The 20,431-nt window shown below is 43.4% G+C and overlaps 1 protein-coding gene across 1 annotated transcript in view; it reads left to right on the top strand.

The window, feature by feature from the left end:
- Window positions 1–20,431, top strand: part of LOC124037832 (PR domain zinc finger protein 5-like) — a 77,311-nt gene that overhangs the window by 3,163 nt on the left and 53,717 nt on the right. The window contains exons 3-11 of the mRNA XM_046352946.1: window positions 1,186–1,308; window positions 3,015–3,183; window positions 3,309–3,486; window positions 4,225–4,323; window positions 4,466–4,587; window positions 5,950–6,029; window positions 8,365–8,449; window positions 8,546–8,703; window positions 16,833–16,926. Of these exons, the coding sequence (XP_046208902.1) occupies window positions 1,186–1,308; window positions 3,015–3,183; window positions 3,309–3,486; window positions 4,225–4,323; window positions 4,466–4,587; window positions 5,950–6,029; window positions 8,365–8,449; window positions 8,546–8,703; window positions 16,833–16,926 (1,108 nt within the window). The remainder of the gene's footprint in view (window positions 1–1,185; window positions 1,309–3,014; window positions 3,184–3,308; window positions 3,487–4,224; window positions 4,324–4,465; window positions 4,588–5,949; window positions 6,030–8,364; window positions 8,450–8,545; window positions 8,704–16,832; window positions 16,927–20,431) is intronic.

Genomic DNA, 20,431 nt, shown 5'->3' with positions numbered 1-20,431 from the left:
CCTTGAAACATATTATCATTATACTTGTTTTACATGGTTGTGTCTCAATGGATTAATGGGATATAAATAGGAGCTACGTGCAGGGGTCAGGTCACTGAGGAAGATGTCCAAACGTCAGTCACCTGATCGCGTCCTGTACAATGGATTAAAGTGAGCAAAAATAAATCAATCTCTGCCTTTTTTTGGTTGGGTGCTCCAACTCCTTTTTGCCTTGAATTAGTCCTTTTTGATGTTTTTCTTGGTAAGATCTTCTCAAAGATTTTTAAGCCTTGAGAAGATTGAGCTATGGATTGTGTATGTGTGCCATTCAGAGGGTGAACGGGCAAGAAACAAGATTTAAGTGCCTTTGAACGGGGCATGGTAGTAGGTGCCAGGCGCACCGGTTTGAGTGTGTCAAGAATTGCAACGCTGCTGGGTTTTTCAAGCACAACAGTTTTCCATGTGTATCAAGAATGGTCCACCATCCAACATCCAGCCAACTTGACACAACTGTGGGAAGCATTGGAGTCAACATGGGCCAGCATCCCTGTGGAAGGCTTTCAACACCTTGTAGAGTCCATGCCCTGACAAATTGAGGCTGTTCTGAGGGCTACTCAATTATACACTCAGTGTATAATACAATGCATTATATTTATTTTCAGTGTAGGCCTACCGTTAAAATGAAAGGATAAATAGTTGAATAAATGCACTCTCTTGAATTCTGTGGCAGTTCAGATACAGCACAGGTGATGCCTAATCGGAGCAGCTAGTTTGATGCACATACTCTTCTTGACTGTAGAGTCTTGGCTTGGCAAACTCCACCCATATGTTGTGCCTCTGTTAATCAAAGTACAATTCTGTTTTATCCCCATCATGAGTTTTTGAATTGAATTGATATAAGTGACATGCTTAATAACATTTCTGATCAGTGAGATTATGTGTATCTGTAAGCAATAAAGAATTCAGGTGTGGTTACATCTGAAATTACAGTATAATCATCTAGCAGCCTTTAACTGTCATGTTATATTGGATAGGACCACATAGTTTTATATCACAGGTTTTTTCCCATAGCAACTGTGATTTAGTTTGTTAAAACTGCATGTCCAGATGAACAGAAAGCTAGATCAAGATGCTAAACCTGTATGGAAATAAGACATGTCAACAGTATTTCATGTCCTTGACAGGCATGTTTGTTCTCTGTTGCAGGTCCGAGGTAGTAAAGGCGATGTGCTCTATGTGTTGGATGCCAGTAACCCTCGCCATGCCAATTGGCTGCGGTTTGTCCACCAGGCGCCATCGCAAGAAGAGAAGAACCTGGCAGCCATCCAGGTACAGCCCCACTCTGAAGATAGTAACACCTTCAGACCTATCTCCACAGGGACAGGCACAGGAAGAGCTCTGTGTGAGCACACATCTCAGAGAGAGAAGATGGACATCGGAGAGAAACGATAGAAGAGAAGAGGGAATGTTAGTGAGTTGAGATAGATAGTGGGAGTGAAGATGGAGAATATGGATTTTCTCGTTTCGTCTGCCTGTGCAGATCGCACCATGTGCTGCTGATCAAGCCTGCCATATCAGAAGGAGATATGAAGGTGGTTTTGCTTGATGACAATAACATGAGGTGTCTTTCCTAGCTGTAAGTAACTGTCTGAAATTCCGATGAAAATCTTCTCTAGTACCTTGTGCATCGCTTACATTCCAACAGATGAACATCTCTTCTAAATAGAACAAACCATGTCCGTCACTGTGATTAAGATCAGATTCATTACATCCATAATCCCACAAACATAGACAACCCATACGCAATCAGATCTATTAGCCAAAGTCATGAACACACACATCGTGTGTGTGGGAGGCAGGTAGCCTAGTGGTTAGATCGTTGGACTTGTAACCGAGAGGTTGCAAGATCGAATCCCTGAGCAGCTGACAAGGTAAACATCTGTCATTCTTCCCCTGAACAAGGCAATTAACCCACTGTTCCTAGGCCATCATTAATTAAGGTAAGAAAATGTGTCCCTGGCCTTAGCTTAAACTCACTAACACCTTTCTTTTACTGTCCTTGTGGGGACCAAATATCCCTTCTAAATAGAACAAACCATGTCAGTCACTGTGATTAAGATCAGATTTATTACATCCATAATCCCACAAATATAGGATTTTCCCATTCAAAATCCTATTTCCCCTAATTTAAACCCCTAACCCTAACTCCTAACCCTGAGCCTAATTGTAACCTTAAACCTAAACCCTAAGCCTAAAATATAAGTTTTCCTTGTGGGGACCAGCAAAATGTCCCCACTTGTCGAATTCTCCTTTGTTTTACTATCCTTGTGAGAACTTCAAGGATAGTTCAGCCTAACACACTCCCTCTCACACACACACGCACGCACGCACGCACGCACACACACACACACACACACACACACACACACACACACACACACACACACACACACACACACACACACACACACACACACACACACACACACACACACACACACACACACACACACACACACACACACACACACACACACACACACACACACACACACACACACACACACACACGGTTTGGCCTGGGAAATGTCAGCTCTCTAAGAACGTAATGGTTCACTAGAGGAAGAAGGGAAAACAACTGTAGAAGGAAGGGAAGAAGAACAGGACCTGTGGTCGTCTGGCTGAGGTTCTGTCATTAATTCCAGAGTGCTAAAAGTGATTACTTATTCAAAGGTCATTCATGTGTGTTAGAGCTCTGTGTTACATCAAAAGTGACATTTATTGTGTTTTACCCTGTTAAATTAATATCTATGTCTATTTATAAATCCCTTAGCCAAAATAAAATTACGCTTTGATTTCGTTAGAGCATGACCTTTAGGTATATGGATGTTAATGACGACATGTTTAGGATTTTGAGTGCTTGACCTCTGACCTTAATCAAGCCTTAGCAGACGAGTGTCTAGGTTCAATGAGTTCAACCTTCAGCTAACCCCTTTCTTCCTCTGTGTGTGTGTGTGTGTGTTCTGATCTCTCAGGATGGAGAGAATATCTTCTACTTGGCAGTGGACGACATTGAGACAGACACAGAAATGCTGATAGGCTACCTGGACAGTGATATGGAGGAAGAGGAAGAGGATGAGGAAGAGGAAATCATCAAAGAGGAAGATGAAGACAGCAAAGAGGCCAAACATCTCATTGAAATGGGTACATGCCTATCAAAGTTTTACAGCAACCATGTTTATAAACCCTGTTTTGTCAGTCCAACAGTTTGCTTGAAGTGTGTAATATGTGCGCGCGTATCCGTGTGTGTGTAATGTTTGTGTGTATAGAACTGGTGATCAAGAAGGAGGACCACCCGTGCCTGCTGTGTGAGAGCAGCTTCCCTAGCGAGGAGATCCTAGCAGCCCACCTCCAGAGCCTGCACCAGAGACCAATCACAGAGGAAAAAGAGTACAAGTGCAGGAACTGTGGCAAGAAGTTCCCCATCAAACAAGCCTTGCAGCGCCAGTGTGTAGCCTACATCATCTCAGTACAATACTTACCTGACATTCTTTGAGTTACACAGAAGTATGCTACCAAATGGATCATATAGTGGAACTGACAGATTTGCACACACTCCAGTAAAAAATGTATCCACCCGATTCATCAACTCTATTAGTTTCCTGTTATAAAAAAGATCTAACTTTTGATTTAACTAGGCAAGTCAGTTAAGAACAAATGCTTCTTTAGGCAAAACACGCCTCCTGCGGGGAAGAGGGCTGGGATTAAAAATACATTTTTGAAATATAGGACAAAACACACATCACGACAAGCGAGACACCAGAACACTACATAAAGAGAGACCTAAGACGACAACAACATAGCATGGTAGCAACACATGACGACACAGCATGGTAGCAACACATGACGACACAGCATGGTAGCAACACATGACGACACAGCATGGTAGCAACACATGACAACACAGCATGGTAGCACCACAACATGGTAGCAGCACAACATGGTAGCAGAACAAAACATGGTACAAACATTATTGGGCACAGACAACAGCACAATGGGCAAGAAGGTAGAGACAACAATACACCACGCGAAGCAGCCACATCTGTCAGTAAGAGTGTCCATGATTGAATCTTTGAATGTAGGCCACTTGGATATTTTTTTTGTATAGTATTTTCTTCTACAGCATTTCTGTTAATATCTTTATTACCCCTGTCTGACTCTACACCTCCTTTATCTTCCCCTCAGTGTTCTGCACTGTGCTGAGACCCTGGGTCATTCAGGAGACTCCTCCAGAGGCCACCACCAGTGTTCCCTCTGCCACATCACCTTCAGCTCAGAGTCCAGGTAGGCCTACATAACTAGAACACAAACCCACATAGTAGCATAACATGCACACAGGGGCTGCTATCTGTCTGAGTTGTTGTATGAGTTCCTGTGTGTGTGTGTGTGTGTGTGTGTGACTTGTCTGTATTCCCTGTGCGTGTAGTTATGACCAGCACAAGGAGGCGTGTAGAGGAGACGCCAGGTTCATCTGTAAGGCTGAGAGCTGTGGGAAGAGGTTCAAGAGCAAAGACGCTCTGAAGAAACACAAAGGGAACGTCCACACAGGTCGGTTTCAGTTCTCACACATACGCAGGTAGTCAGTATATACAGACGCAGCCAACAATGATGATGAGTAGAAATACGTATCTGCCTTGATCTTTTAACCGGTCTGGTCAGTATCAGGAGTGTGTAGGCGAGGGGGGATGTGGTTTAACTCTACAGATGTGGCACACGTGACTCATAAATAAATGTTGAGAATGGGGGAGTTCAGGTTTCGTCACTATACTGAATTGAGCTTTAATTGTCCAGTACATTTTGTGGATGAGCCCAGTGGTGGCAGACGGCTTTTATTAGTGTCTTGTTTATGCTACGTCTTGGTTGCCCCGACAGTCGGAAGAGAACACAGTCAGGTCCAAAATGAATGGCACCCTTGATAAAGATGAGCAAAAAAGACTGCATGAAATAAATAATACAAATACTGAGCTACGTTGTGTGCTAAAACAAATGGCTAAATAATGTTATTTTATACTAATACAATTGCTCAGAGAAACCGATTTTGTTTAACAAGTAATACCAAATAAAATACAGATGGTGTTCATAGTGATTGGCACCACTGTTTCCAATAATACTCCAGCACCCTCCCCTTGTGAGGATGACACTGAGCCTTTTTCTCAAATGTTTCATGAGATTGGAGAACACATTGGGGGGGATCTTCTGTCAAATATATCTTCAATGTTATCAGGCTATTTTGTGTCCCTTATTAAGGTCAATGGCATTTTGAACTTTACCATGTACCAGGACATTTGAGCTAAAAACCTTGTTGCCTTGCCAGGAGGCTGACACTTGGCCTTCAAGCAACACAATAACCCTAAGCACCCATCAATATCCGCAAATAAATAGTTAATTAATCACACTATCAGCATTTTTCAATGGCCAGCTCAGTCTCCGGACTTGAACCCCATTGAAAACCTGTGGTCTGAATTGAAGAGGGCAGTCCATATTAGCAGGCGGAAGGATATCAAGGATCTGTATGTTTCTGTATGGAGGAATGGTCTTAAGATTGGCAATCATTTTGACCTCTATCTTTTTAAAGGTTGTCAAAACAAAATCTCTTTCTCTGAGATATTGTATTAGTATAAAATAATATAATTTTTAACATACAGTCAAGGGTGCCAATAATGTTGGACCTGACTGTACATCTGGTAGTTCAACTTTGACCTCAAGTGATTATCTGATTCAATATGTGTTTTTGTCTGGCTGTGCTTCAGATGGAAGTGGCTTTTCTATCAGGTGAGCGATGATGCTGTTCACTAACATGTGGAATGCCCTGACCATTGTTGTCATTGCTAGCCACCACATTATCACACTGTAAATTGAGACATGTAGAGCAGGATTGGTCACTCTGCTTGTCCAATCATTGTGTTTCAGGAAGTTCCAGGCGGAAGCTTATGTGCACCATCTGCAACAGGAAATGCTCCTCCTTACTGAATCTCCAGGAACATCGTAAGGTCTGGCTCCTACCTACAACATCACTGTCTCACCTTCCTAACTGTCTCACTGTTACACTGTCTCTGGCCAACCCTTAGCCTGTATTCCTAGACACAGTTTGGTCCTTCAGAGATCTGGAAGGACTGGATATGTTTTATTGGCCCCACCTATCCCTCTGGTATTAGGGTCCGGGGCTAGTGCTGATTTCACACTGGCCATGTCTCTTCATTTAAGGTCTATTTCCTTCATATCCATCCATCTTTTTTTGTTCAATTCCTTTGTGTCCCTATCCCTTTCCTAATCCCATGCTCACCATCTGCTCCTGTCTCACTCTTCTTCTCTCTCAGTAGGAGTTTGGCTTTATGCTAAATTTGTTACATTTTCTGACCGTGAGACAGTAGAGAAAGGTTGGTTTTTATTTCACAAGCTCATCCCCACAGACTCTCATGAAACTTAAGAGGCATGGCGAGTAGACAACAAGGCTAACCCTGGCGTCAGGATTCTTCCTCTCAGAGATTGACCTCTTTAGGAAAAAAAATCAAACGGAAAAATGACAGGACCACAAAACCATTATATTACATTACTTTTAGAGATTAATGGAGGTAAGGTATTCCCATCACAAACTATCTCACAGTGAGGCATTTTCATCGGCATGAAATGAAATATGTTTGCAGTGAGTTATTTGATTGGTTTGTGATTGGTTTGGCTTCCCATCCAAATGAGGGTTTGATATTTATGACCAGTGAACTCAGCTGGTGTTTGGGTAAGGCTTCATTTTCCCTGTCAACATCCATCCAATAGATTAGTCAGAAGACATTACTATTACTCCACTCTAATGAACTGAACAGGGTCAGAAGGGATTCATCACGAACACACTTTATCAGCAGCTGTTAATCATTAAGAAATGTTTAGATAGGTGGATTGATCTGTTGTAGAACTATCAACCAACCAACCAATCAACCTGCCAGTCAGTCAATCAGTTTTCATATTGTGTTTCTAAACTTTCACCGTATGTATTTGAGTGCGTTGCCATATTCGGACCTTTTTCATGCTGTCAAAAGTCAGTTCTATAAATTCTATATGTGGTACATGTGAACTTGAAGACGTTTTTAGCGGTATTTGCTGTGTTAATGTCTTTGTCTTTGTGAGAGGCTCTTTCCTCATTGACAGTAGTCACAGAAAAATGTGATTTTATAGGGAGATGTGGGTCAGTCACAAACTTGAATTCAATGAGTGCTTCATTCTTCTCTTGTACGACAGGTTATTCAGAAAGGTTTTAAAAGTCATTGGAAGAATCATTTTCGGAGGTTTAAAAAGCATTACGCAAAGAAAGAGGAAAGAATTGTTGGAGCGAAGTTCTATGGAACAGAAGACATATTACTGCTGAACTTCAGACAAAGACACTTTAGAACGTAGCACAAGAGTGATCAAACTTTACATAAAGACAAGTTTGCACAAAAGCTTCTTAAACCAGCTATTGTGATAATTTGCCTGAACTGCTCAATCTTAGTTTTATTATAGAAGCTCTGAGCAGAGGAGCTATTCAGTCTTAGCATTTTGTAGCATTAGGCAGAAGAGCTATCAAATGTGCTATTGTTACAACCATGCTCAGAGCAGACGAGGGATTCAAACTTTTCAGCAGTTTAATTATATTTCTGTGTGCAGACGTAGTTGTGTAAGGAGTAAAAGTGTGACTGTGTGTCTCTGAATGTACTCTCCTACCTGCAAGTGTGGAAAAGGTCACACAGTGTCATGTACAGAACACAGCGAGCCCAGAAATGCTCTCTTTCTGTGTCACCTCCAGGGTTGGGGTCCAAAACATACCATTTCAAATATGCGTTTGATTATAACTCAAAGATGCCAAACACATTTTTGTTGTTGTTGTAATGAGATGTTAAGATTGTTCACTTCCATACTGCAGTGTTTGATCTAATGCATTCTGATAAATTTATTTTTTCTGATATTTAAAAACATTAAGGGAATTATTATTATTATAGACAACCCACAACATGATGTTAGAATATTTCCTTACCAATTTAATTATTCTATATATTTTTTCTAGAAGAATGAGTTTTAAAAAGCAAATGGTTCAACCTTATGCTGCATGGTTTTGGTAACCATACATAATGTCAAAATAAAAATGTCTTATGGCGATGTGTAGAATAAATAAGCCATTTGAATTTCATTGAATTAAATTCTACCTCCTTTCATTGAAGTTGAATTACAATTCTGCTTCCTTGGAATTAAAGAGCAATTCAGAATTGACCTCAACACTGATCACTTCACACCACGATCTCTAACTCTTACTTAACCACCCCGTGTGTCTGGTCTTTTGGGTACTGTATGTATCTCTAGGTACACGAGATATTTGACTGTACTGCCTGCGATAAGAAATTCATCTCTACCAATCAGCTCAAGCGCCACATGATCACTCACTCAGGTAAGACTCTGTACACTCAGAGATACACTCAGACATTGTATACTATCTCACTATCTCTCCCTCGCTCTCTCTGATTGTCTGTCTGTCTCTGGTTAGAGAAACGTCCGTACACCTGTGAGATCTGCAGTCGTTCGTTCAAGCGTCTGGACCAGGTGACGGCCCATAAGATCATCCACAGCGAAGACAAGCCCTACAAGTGTAAGCTGTGTGGGAAGGAGTTTGCCCACCGGAATGTCTACAAGAACCACAAGAAGGTGAGCAGTGAACAGGAGGGGTCTGAAAGCTCCAGATTTAAATGGGTGGTTATTAATATGCAAGTTCTATAATGCTGAAACTGAGGCAAGATTTTTAAGTGATGACATGTTTAGCCTAGTATCAACAAGCACATACAGTGCATTCGGAAAGTACTCAGACCCCTTTACTTGGTTTCCTCTATCGTAATCGCTCCTTTTTAAACCCAGCTGCCAAAGTAACCCTGATTCAGATGACCATCCTATCCATGCTAGATTACGGAGACATAATTTATAGATGGGCAGGTAAGGGTTCTCTCGAGCGGCTAGATGGTCTTTACCATTTGGCCATCAGATTTCCCACCAATGCTCCTTACAGGACACATCAATGCACTCTATACTCCTCTGTAAACTGTGCATCTCTGTATACCCGTCGCAAGACCCACTGGTTGATGCTAATTTATAAAAACCCTCTTAGGCCTCACTCCCCCCTATCTGAGATACCAACTGCAGCCCTCATCCTCCACAAACACCCGTTCTGCCAGTCACATTCTGTTAAAGGTCCCCAAAGCGCACACTGGGTTATTCGTCTTTTCAGTTCGCTGCAGCTAGTGACTGGAACGAGCTGCAACAAACACTCAAACTGGACGGTTTTATCTCCATCTCTTCATTCAAAGACTCAATCATGGACACTCTTACTGACTGTTGTGGCAGCTTTGCGTAATTATTTATTTATTTATTTTTATTTCACCTTTACTTAACCAGGTAGGCAAGTTGAGAACAAGTTCCCATTTACAATTGCGACCTGGCCAAAATAAAGCAAAGCAGTTCGACACATACAACAACACAGAGTTACACATGGAGTAAAACAAACATACAGTCAAACATACAGTCAATAATACAGTAGAAAGTCAATATACGATGTGAGCAAATGAGATGAGATAAGGGAGGTAAAGGCAAAAAAAGGCCATAGTGGCAAAGTAAATTCAATATAGCAAGTAAAACCCTGGAATGGTAGATTTGCAGTGGAAGAATGTGCAAAGTAGAAATAAAAATAATGGGGTGCAAAGGAGCAAAATAAATAAATAAAATAAATTTGGTAGGGAAAGAGGTAGTTGTTTGGGCTAAATTATAGGTGGGCTATGTACAGGTGCAGTAATCTGTGAGCTGCTCTGACAGTTGGTGCTTAAAGCTAGTGAGGGAGATACATGTAAGGGTTTCCAGTTTCAGAGATTTTTGTAGTTCGTTCCAGTCATTGGCAGCAGAGAACTGGAAGGAGAGGCAGCCAAAGAAAGAATTGGTTTTGGGGGTGACCAGAGAGATATACCTGCTGGAGCGCGTGCTACAGGTGGGTGATGCTATGGTGACCAGCGAGCTGAGATAAGGAGGGACTTTACCTAGCAGGGTCTTGTAGATGACATGGAGCCAGTGGGTTTGGTGACGAGTATGAAGCGAGGGCCAGCCAATGAGAGCGTACAGGTCGCAATGGTGGGTAGTATATGGGACTTTTTTGACAAAACGGATGGCACTATGATAGACTGCATCCAATTTGTTGAGTAGGGTATTGGAGGCTATTTTGTAAATGACATTGCCGAAGTCGAGGATTGGTAGGATGGTCAGTTTTACAAGGGTATGTTTGGCAGCATGAGTGAAGGATGCTTTGTTGCGAAATAGGAAGCCAATTCTAGATTTAACTTTGGATTGGAGATGTTTGATGTGGGTCTGGAAGGAGAGTTTACAGTCTAACCAGACACCTAAGTATTTGTAGTTGTCCACGTATTCTAAGTCAGAGCCGTCCAGAGTAGTGATGTTGGACAGGCGGGCAGGTGCAGGCAGCGATCGGTTGAAGAGCATGCATTTAGTTTTACTTGTATTTAAGAGCAATTGGAGGCCACGGAAGGAGGGTTGTATGGCATTGAAGCTTGCCTGGAGGGTTGTTAACACAGTGTAATGCATTGCTGTCACTACCTCCTTGCCTTTTTTGCTGTTGTCTGTGCAAAATAATGTTTGTACCATGTTTTGTGCTGCTGCCATGTTTTTGCTTAATGTTGTTGTCAGGTGGTGTTGATACCATGCTATGTTATCTTAGGTCTCTCTTTATGTAGTGTTGTGGTGTCCCTCTTGTCGTGATGTGTGTTTTGTCCTTTTTGTTTCATCCTCGCCCCTGTCCCCTCAGGAGGCCTTTTGGTAGGCTGACATTGGGAACGAATTTGTTATTAACTAACTTGCCGAGTTAAATAAAGGTTAAATAAATATCCCTTTTTCCACATTTTGTTATCTTACATAATCATTCTAAAATGTATGATCGTTCTTACAATCTAAACATAATACCCCATAATGACAAAGCGAAAACAGGTTTGACATTTTTTTTGCAAAGTTATTACAAATAAAAAGCAGAAATACCTTATTTACATAAGTATTCAGACCCTTTGCTGTGAGACTCGAAATTGAGCTCAGGTGCATCCTGTTTCCATTGATCATCCATGAGATGTTTCTACAACTTGATTGGAGGCCACCTGTGGTAAATTCAATTGATTGGACATGATTTGGAAAGGCACACACCTGTCTATATAAGGCCCCACAGTTGACAGTGCACGTCAGAGCAGAAACCAAGTCAGGAGGTCGAAAGAATTGTCCTTAGAGACAGGATTGTGTCGAGGCACAGATCTGGGGAAGTGTAAAAAAAAATATATGCAGCGTGCCCAAGAACACAGTGGTCTCCATTCTTAAATGTTTGGAACCACCAAGACTTTTCCTAGAGCTTGCCGCCCAGGCCAAACTGTGCAATCAGGAGAGAAGGGCCTTGGTCAGGGAGGTGACCAAGAACCCAATGGTCACTCTGACAGAGCTCCAGAGTTCCTATGTGGAGATGGGAGAACCTTCCAGAAGGACAACCATCTATGCAGCACTCCAGCAATCAGGCCTTTATGGTAGAGTGGCCAGATTTAAGCCACACCACAGTAAAAGGCACACGACAGCCTGCTTGGAGTTTACCAAAAGGCACCTAAAGACTCTCAGACCATGAGAAACAAGATTCTCTGATTTGAAGAAACCAATATTGAACTTATGAAAGCCAAGCGTCACGTTTGGAGGAAACCTGGCACCATCCCTACTGTGAAGCATGGTGGTAGCAGCATCATGCTGTGGAGATGTTTTTCAGTGGCAGGGACTGGGAGACTCGTTAGGATCGAGGGAAAGATGAACGGAGCAAAGTACAGCGAGATCCTTGATGAAAACCTTATGCTCCATTACGCTCAGGACCAGAGACTGGTGTGAAGGTTCACCTTCCAACAGGACAACGATCTTAAGCACAAGGCCAATACTACGCAGGAGTGGCTTCAGAACAAGTCTCTGAATGTCCTTGAGTGGCCCAGCCAGAGCCTGGACTTGAATCCAATTGAACATTTCTTGAGTGACCATTAAATAGCTGTGCGGCGACGCTCCCCATCCAACCTGACAGAGCTTGAGAGGATCTGCAAAGAAGAATGGGAGACACTCCCCAAATACAGGTTTGCCAGGCGTATAGCGTCATACCCAAGAAAACTCGAGGCTGTAATCATTGCCAAAGGTGCTTCAACAAAGTACTGAGTTTTTTTCAGTTTATACATTTCCAAAACCCTGTTTTTGGTTTGTCATTATGGGGTATTGTGTGTAGATTGATGAGGAAAAACACAATTTAATACATTTTAGAATTAGGCTGTAACGTAACAGACTGTGGAAAATGTAATGGGGTCTGAATACTTTCCGAATGCTCTGTACATACACATAAGCAAACACACAAGCATACTCTGACTGGTTCAGAGCTAATATTATTATTGGTAGCCTAAAACCAGAGGTCTCTTCAGTTGTCTTTGGGGTTCTGTAGGGTCAGTGGCCTGTCTCCCCCACCTGAAGACTCCCATGTTTACCTAAGGGAATGGGGTGTCACTCAAACACAGGTCAGAGCGGGGGAACAGATAAACACAAGCACTTTGAACCTAAGCCCCTCAAGCTACTTGTCTTCATCAAGTCAACAAACCAAATCAGCCATGGAGCCTAACCCAAGCTCTATCGACAACACCAATGGTCACACATCTGATCCCACATCAACACAGACTGGAGACAGCGCTCAGATTGAACTAAGATGAGAAGTTTAGAGAACTGTTTAGATATATTTAGCGGGTGTCAGGACTGTTAGCTCTGCTAGCTGTTCTCATGAACCGACCGCAAACATTAGATAATTATTCACTCTATATCAATACATGTAAATAGAAAAGAAGGAAACTGGTACATTATGTACAGTGGGGAGAACAAGTATTTGATACACTGCCGATTTTGCAGGTTTTCCTACTTACAAAGCATGTAGAGGTCTGTAATTTTTTAAATCATAGGTACACTTGAACTGTGAGAGACGGAATCTAAAACAAAAATCCAGAAAATCACATTGTATGATTTTTAAGTAATTTCATTTGAATTTTATTGCATGACATAAGTATTTGATCACCTACCAACCCAGTAAGAATTCCGACTCTCACAGATCTGTTAGTTTTTCTTTAAGAATCCCTCCTGTTCTCCACTCATTACCTGTATTAACTGCACCTGTATGAACTCATTACCCGTATAAAAGACACCTGTCCACACACTCAATCAAACAGACTCCAACCTCTCCACAATGGCCAAGACCAAGGAGCTGTGTAAGGACATCAGGGATAAAATTGTAGACCTGCACAAGGCTGGGATGGGCTACAGGACAACAGGCAAGCAGCTTGGTGAGAAGGCAACAACTGTTGGCGCAATTATTCGAAAATGGAAGAATTTCAAGATGACGGTCAATCACCCTCGGTCTGGGGCTCCATGCAAGATCTCACCTCGTGGGGCATCAATGATCATGAGGAAGGTGAGGGATCAGCCCAGAACTACATGGCAGGACCTGGTCAATGACCTGAAGAGAGCTGGGAGCACAGTCCCAAAGAAAACCATTAGTAACGCACTACGCCGTCATGGATTAAAATCCTGCAGCGCATGCAAGGTCCCCCTGCTCAAGCCAGCCCATGTCCAGGCCAAGTCTGAAGTTTGCCAATGACCATCTGGATGATCCAGAGGAGGAATGGGAGAAGGTCATATGTTCTGACAAAAATAGAGCTTTTTGGTCTAAACTCCACTTGCCGTGTTTGGAGGAAGAAGAAGGATGAGTCAACCCCATAAATACCATCCCAACTGTGAAGCATGGAGGTGGAAACATCATTCTTTGGGGATGCTTTTCTGCAAAGGGGACAGGATGACTATACCGTATTGAGGGGAGGATGGATGGGGCCATGTATCGCGAGATCTTGTCCAACAACCTGCTTCCCTCAGTAAGAGCATTGAAGATGGGTCGTGGCTGGGTCTTCCAGCATGACAATGTAATTGTAATCTGTAATTGAAAACAGGTTTCTGTACCAAATATTACGTTCTGCTTTTCTGATGTATCAAATACTTATGTCATGCAATAAAATGCAAATTAATTACTTAAAAATCATACAATGTGGTTTTCTGGATTTTTGTTTTAGATTCCGTCTCACAGTTGAAGTGTACTTATGATAAAAATTACAGACCTCTACATGCTTTGTAAGTAGGAAAACCTGCAAAATCGGCACTGTGTCATGCAGGTGAAAGAGGACCCAAAAGCGACTTGGCGAAAACAGAGTCTTTAATCCAGTAAAGTAAATACAATCAAAAAAACACAACTTTCACTCGAAAAGACGAGGACAAACTGGAGACTCGATCTTGAACAGCAGGTGAACAGCAGGTTGCCTCGGGAAGGCACTTGAACCAAACAGACTCAGACACCTGCTCACCACGCAGCATCTGAGGAAAACACGACACGACAGGGCGATACACAAACACAGCACGGTGAATTCTTGACAAGGAACCGACAGGGCAGAAACGAATAACAAGGAGAGAAATAGGGACTCTAATCAGGGAAAAGGATCGGGAACAGGTGTGGGAAGACTAAATGATTGATTAGGGGAATAGGAACAGCTGGGAGCAGGAACGGAACGATAGAGAGAAGAGAGAGCGGGAGAGTGAGAGAGGGAGGGGGAGAGAGAGGGATAGAAAGAGGGAAAGAACCTAATAAGACCAGCAGAGGGAAACGAATAGAAGGAGAAGAACAGGGACAAGGCATGATAATCAATGACAAAACATGACACACTGTATCAAATACCTGATCTCCCCACTGTATATACCAAGATGTAGAGACAACAGGAGGTAGGTGGCACCTTAATTTGGGAGGACTGGTTCGTAGTAATGGCTGAGCTGAATATGTGAAATGGTATCAAATACATCAAACACATGGTTTGATGCCATTACATTAGCTCTGTTCCAGCTATTATTAAGAGCTCTCAGCAGCCTCCACTGGTAAAGAGGAGTAGTGTTCAGTAATGCCGTGTACCTTAAAACTTCTTATGGCTGGGGGCAGTATTGAGTAGCTTGGATGAATAAGGTGCCCAGAGTAAACTGCCTGATACTCAGGCCCAGAAACTAAGATATGCATATTATTAGTAGATTTGGATAGAAAACACTCTGAAGTTAGTAAAAATGTTTTAATGATGTCTGTGAGTATAGCAGAACTCATATGGCAGGCAAAATCCAACCTGGGACAAAATCTATCCAGGAAGTGGGAAATCTGAGGTTTGTAGTTTTTCAAGTCATTGCCTATCGAATATACATTGTCTATGGGGTCATAGCCTTTCCTAAGGCTTCCACTAGATGCCAACAGTCTGTAGAACCTTGTTTCAGACTTCTACTATGAAGGAGGTGTGAATGAGAGTTCTTTCAATCAGGTGTCTGGCATGAGCTGATCATGCGCGCTCCCGTGAGAGCGACATGCGTTCCATTGCATTTCTAAAGACAAAGGAATTCTCCGGTTGAAACATTATTGAAGATTTATGTTAAGAACATCCTAAAGATTGATTCTATACATCGTTTGACATGTTTCTACGAACTGTAATGGAATCTTTTGACTTTTCGTCTGACCTGCGCGTCGTGAATTTGGATTTGTGAACTCAAGGCGCGAACAAAATGGAGGTATTTGGAACATAAATGATGGACTTTATCGAACAAAACAATAATTTATTGTGGAACTGGGATTCCTGGGAGTGCATTCTGATGAAGATCATCAAAGGTAAGTGAATAATTATAATGCTATTTCTGACTTTTACTGACTCCACAACATGGCGGATATCTGTATGGCTTGTTTTTGTGTCTGAGCGCCGTACTCAGATTATTGCATGGTGTGCTTTTCCGGCTTTTTTGAAATCTGACACAGTGGTTTCATTAAGGAGAAGTTTATCTAAAGTTCCATGCATAACACTTGTATTTTCATCAACATTTATGATGAGTATTTCTGTAAATTGATGTGGCTCTCTGCAAAATCCCTGGATGTTTTGGAAACAAAACATTACTGAACGTAATGCGCCAATGTAAACTGAGATTTTTGGATATAAATATGAACTTTATCGAACAAAACATACATGTATTGTGTAACATGAGCTCCTATGAGTGTCATCTGATGAAGATCATCAAAGGTTAGTGATTCATTTTATCTCTATTTCTGCTTTTTGTGACTCCTCTCTTTGGCTGGAAAAATGGCTGTGTTTTTCTGTGACTAGGTACTGACCTAACATAATCGTTTGGTGTGTTTTCGTCGTAAAGCCTTTTTGAAATCGGTCACTGTGGTGGGATTAACAACAAGTTTGTCTTTAAAATGGTGTAAAATACTTGTATGTTTGAGGAATTTTAATTTTGAGATTTCTGTTGTTTGAATATGGCTCCCTGCACTTTCACTGGCTGTTGTCACATCGATCCCGGTAGCGGGATCTAAGCCATAAGAAGTTTTTAAAGGCATACCTCTGGATTTTAGCAATGACTATTCTCCCCCTCCCTCCGTACACACACATCAGCCTCCATAGCCCAATATGCTAACTAGAGTTAGCTAGCATGCAGTCATTGCGCTAACACTAGTTAGAATTGGCTCATGAAACTACCTCAAACTTCTTTCATACACTAGACACAGAAACCTAAAAATTTTATCCACGAGTTCATCTGACTCTGGGGAAGTTGATAAAGGGTCTCATTTGCTAAAATCCTGAAGTATCCCTTTAACCATGAATGCTTTCCTGTTCTTTCTCCAGACTCACTCAGAGGAAAGGCCCTTCCAGTGTGAGGAGTGCAAAGCCCTGTTCCGCACCCCCTTCTCTTTACAGCGCCACCTACTCATCCACAACAGTAAGTATAAGTGTGTTTGTGTGTGTATCTCTGAGTGTAAGAGTGGGTTCATACTACCTTAACTGACTGTGGCCACTAGTACCTACATTCAAGGCCCCTACCAACACATACGCTTACGGTTCCCAAATCCCTATAGATGCTATAGCCCTTAGTTCAAACCTCTCTTTACCAGCAGATACTGAGGGCTTCCACAGCCTCCTTCTGGTCTTTTGTGGTCCTCCTAGCTCCGAGTGTCATAGTCCTGCAGACAGAGACAGTGGTCCTTGAGGACTGAGGAGCCCTGCAGACAGTTGGTCTTAGCAGGATGGAGTCCTGAATGGTCTCCGAGTCGAGACAGATGACACAGAGATTGTGAAGCTCAAGGCATTTCCTTCCTGTGTCTCTGGATACAGATCACTATTCACACAAATCAGTGGGATACTGGACCATGGGGGCTGGTATTATGAATCAGGTGCTTAAGTGTGTGTGTACGTGTGTATGGGGAAAAAGGAGAATGAGAGAAATAGCATGTGGGAAGAAAGTGCGTGAAAGTCCGTATATATACTGTACAGTACCAGTCAAAAGTTTGGACACACCTACTCATTCAAGGATTTTCCTTTATTTTTACTATTTTCTACATTGCAGAATAATAGTGAAGACATCAAAACTATAAAATAACACATATGGAAACATGTAGTAACCAACAAAAATGTTAAACAAATCTAAATATTTATTTTATTTTATATTCTTCAAAGTAGCTATCCCTTTTCCTCGATGACAGCTTTGCACACTCCTGGTATTCTCTCAACCAGCTTCACCTGGAATGCTTTTCCAACAGTTTGAAGGAGTTCCTACATATGCTGAGCACTTGTTGGCTGCTTTTCCCACACTCTGCGGTCCAACTCATCCCAAACCATCTCAATTGGGTTGAGGTTGGGTGATTATGGAGGCCAGGTCATCTGATACAGCACTCCATCACTCTCCTTCTTGGTAAAATAGCCCTTCCACAGCCTGGAGGTGTTGGGTCATTGTCCTGATGAAACATACTGTTATGCAGGTGAATGAGGACCCAAAAGCGACTTGGCGAAAACAGAGTCTTTAATCCAGTAAAGTAAAAATACAATCATAAAGCACAATTCCACTCGTAATGACGAGAACAGACTGGAGACTCGATCATGAACTGCAGGTTGCCTCGGGAAGGCACTTGAACGTAGCAGACTCAGACACCTGCTCACCACGCAGCATCTGAGGGAAACACGACACGACAGGGCGATACACAGACACAGCACGGTGAACAATAGACAAGGATCCGACAGGGCAGAAACGGAAAACAAGGGGAGAAATAGGGACTCTAATCAGGGAAAAAGATAGGGAACAGGTGTGGGAAGACTAAATGATTGATTAGGGGAATAGGAACAGCTGGGAGCAGGAACGGAACGATAGAGAGAAGAGAGAGAGGAAGGGAGAGAGAAAAAGGGGAACGAACCTAAAAAGACCAGCAGGGGGAAAACGAACAGAGGGAAAAGCAAAACGACAAGACAATATAAGACAAAACATGACAGTACCCCCCACTCACCGAGCGCCTCCTGGCGCACTCGAGGAGGAATCCTGGCGGCAACGGAGGAAATCATCAATAAGTGAACGGTCCAGCACGTCCCGAGACGGAACCCAACTCCTCTCCTCAGGACCGTAACCCTCCCAATCCACTAAGTATTGGTGACCCCGTCCCCGAGAACGCATGTCCATGATCCTACGTACCTTGTAAATAGGTGCGCTCTCGACAAGGACGGGAGGGGGGAGGGAAGACGAACGGGGTGCGAAGAAAGGGCTTGACACAGGAGACATGGAAGACAGGATGGACGCGACGAAGATGTCGCGGAAGAAGCAGTCGCACAGCGACAGGATTGACGACCTGGGAAACACGGAACGGACCAATGAACCGCGGAGTCAACTTACGAGAAGCTGTCGTAAGAGGAAGGTTGCGAGTGGAAAGCCACACTCTCTGGCCGCAACAATACCTTGGACTCTTAATCCTACGTTTATTGGCGGCTCTCACAGTCTGTGCCCTGTAACGGCAAAGTGCAGACCTCACCCTCCTCCAGGTGCGCTCACAACGTTGGACAAACGCTTGAGCGGAGGGAACGCTGGACTCGGCAAGCTGGGATGAGAACAGAGGAGGCTGGTAACCCAGACTACTCTGAAACGGAGATAACCCGGTAGCAGACGAAGGAAGCGAGTTGTGAGCGTATTCTGCCCAGGGGAGCTGTTCTGCCCAAGACGCAGGGTTTCTGAAAGAAAGGCTGCGTAATATGCGACCAATCGTCTGATTGGCCCTTTCTGCTTGACCGTTAGACTGGGGATGAAACCCAGAAGAGAGACGCACCAATCAAACGACAGAACTCCCTCCAAAACTGTGACGTGAATTGCGGGCCTCTGTCTGAAACGGCGTCTAACGGGAGGCCATGAATTCTGAACACATTCTCGATGATGATTTGTGCCGTCTCCTTAGCGGAAGGAAGTTTAGCGAGGGGAATGAAATGTGCCGCCTTAGAGAACCTATCGACAACCGTAAGAATCACAGTCTTCCCCGCAGACAAAGGCAGACCGGTAATGAAGTCTAGGGCGATGTGAGACCATGGTCGAGAAGGAATGGGGAGCGGTCTGAGACGACCGGCAGGGGGAGAGTTACCTGACTTAGTCTGCGCGCAGTCCGAACAAGCAGCCACGAAACGGCGCGTATCACGCTCCTGAGTGGGCCACCAAAAGCGCTGGCGAATAGACGCAAGAGTGCCTCGAACACCGGGATGACCAGCTAACTTGGCAGAGTGAGCCCACTGAAGAACAGCCAAACGAGTGGAAACAGGAACGAAAAGAAGGTTACTAGGACAAGCGCGCGGCGACGCAGTGTGCGTGAGTGCTTGCTTAACCTGTCTTTCAATTCCCCAGACTGTCAACCCGACAACACGCCCATAAGGAAGAATCCCCTCGGGATCAGTAGAAGCCACAGAAGAACTAAAAAGACGGGATAAGGCATCAGGCTTGGTGTTCTTGCTACCCGGACGGTAAGAAATCACAAACTCGAAACGAGCGAAAAACAATGCCCAACGAGCTTGACGAGCATTAAGTCGTTTGGCAGAACGGATGTACTCAAGGTTCTTATGGTCTGTCCAAACGACAAAAGAACGGTCGCCCCCTCCAACCACTGTCGCCATTTGCCTAGGGCTAAGCGGATGGCGAGCAGTTCGCGGTTACCCACATCATAGTTGCGTTCAGATGGCGACAGGCGATGAGAAAAATAAGCGCAAGGATGAACCTTATCGTCAGACTGGAAGCGCTGGGATAGAATGGCTCCCACGCCCACCTCTGAAGCGTCAACCTCGACAATGAATTGTCTAGTGACGTCAGGAGTAACGAGGATAGGAGCGGACGTAAAACGTTCTTTTAGAAGATCAAAAGCTCCCTGGGCGGAACCGGACCACTTAAAACACGTCTTGACAGAAGTAAGAGCTGTGAGAGGGGCAGCAAC

This window comes from Oncorhynchus gorbuscha, linkage group LG06 (assembly GCF_021184085.1).
Source record: "Oncorhynchus gorbuscha isolate QuinsamMale2020 ecotype Even-year linkage group LG06, OgorEven_v1.0, whole genome shotgun sequence".
Lineage (NCBI taxonomy): Eukaryota > Metazoa > Chordata > Actinopteri > Salmoniformes > Salmonidae > Oncorhynchus > Oncorhynchus gorbuscha.
This window is presented reverse-complemented; position numbering and strand designations above follow the sequence as displayed.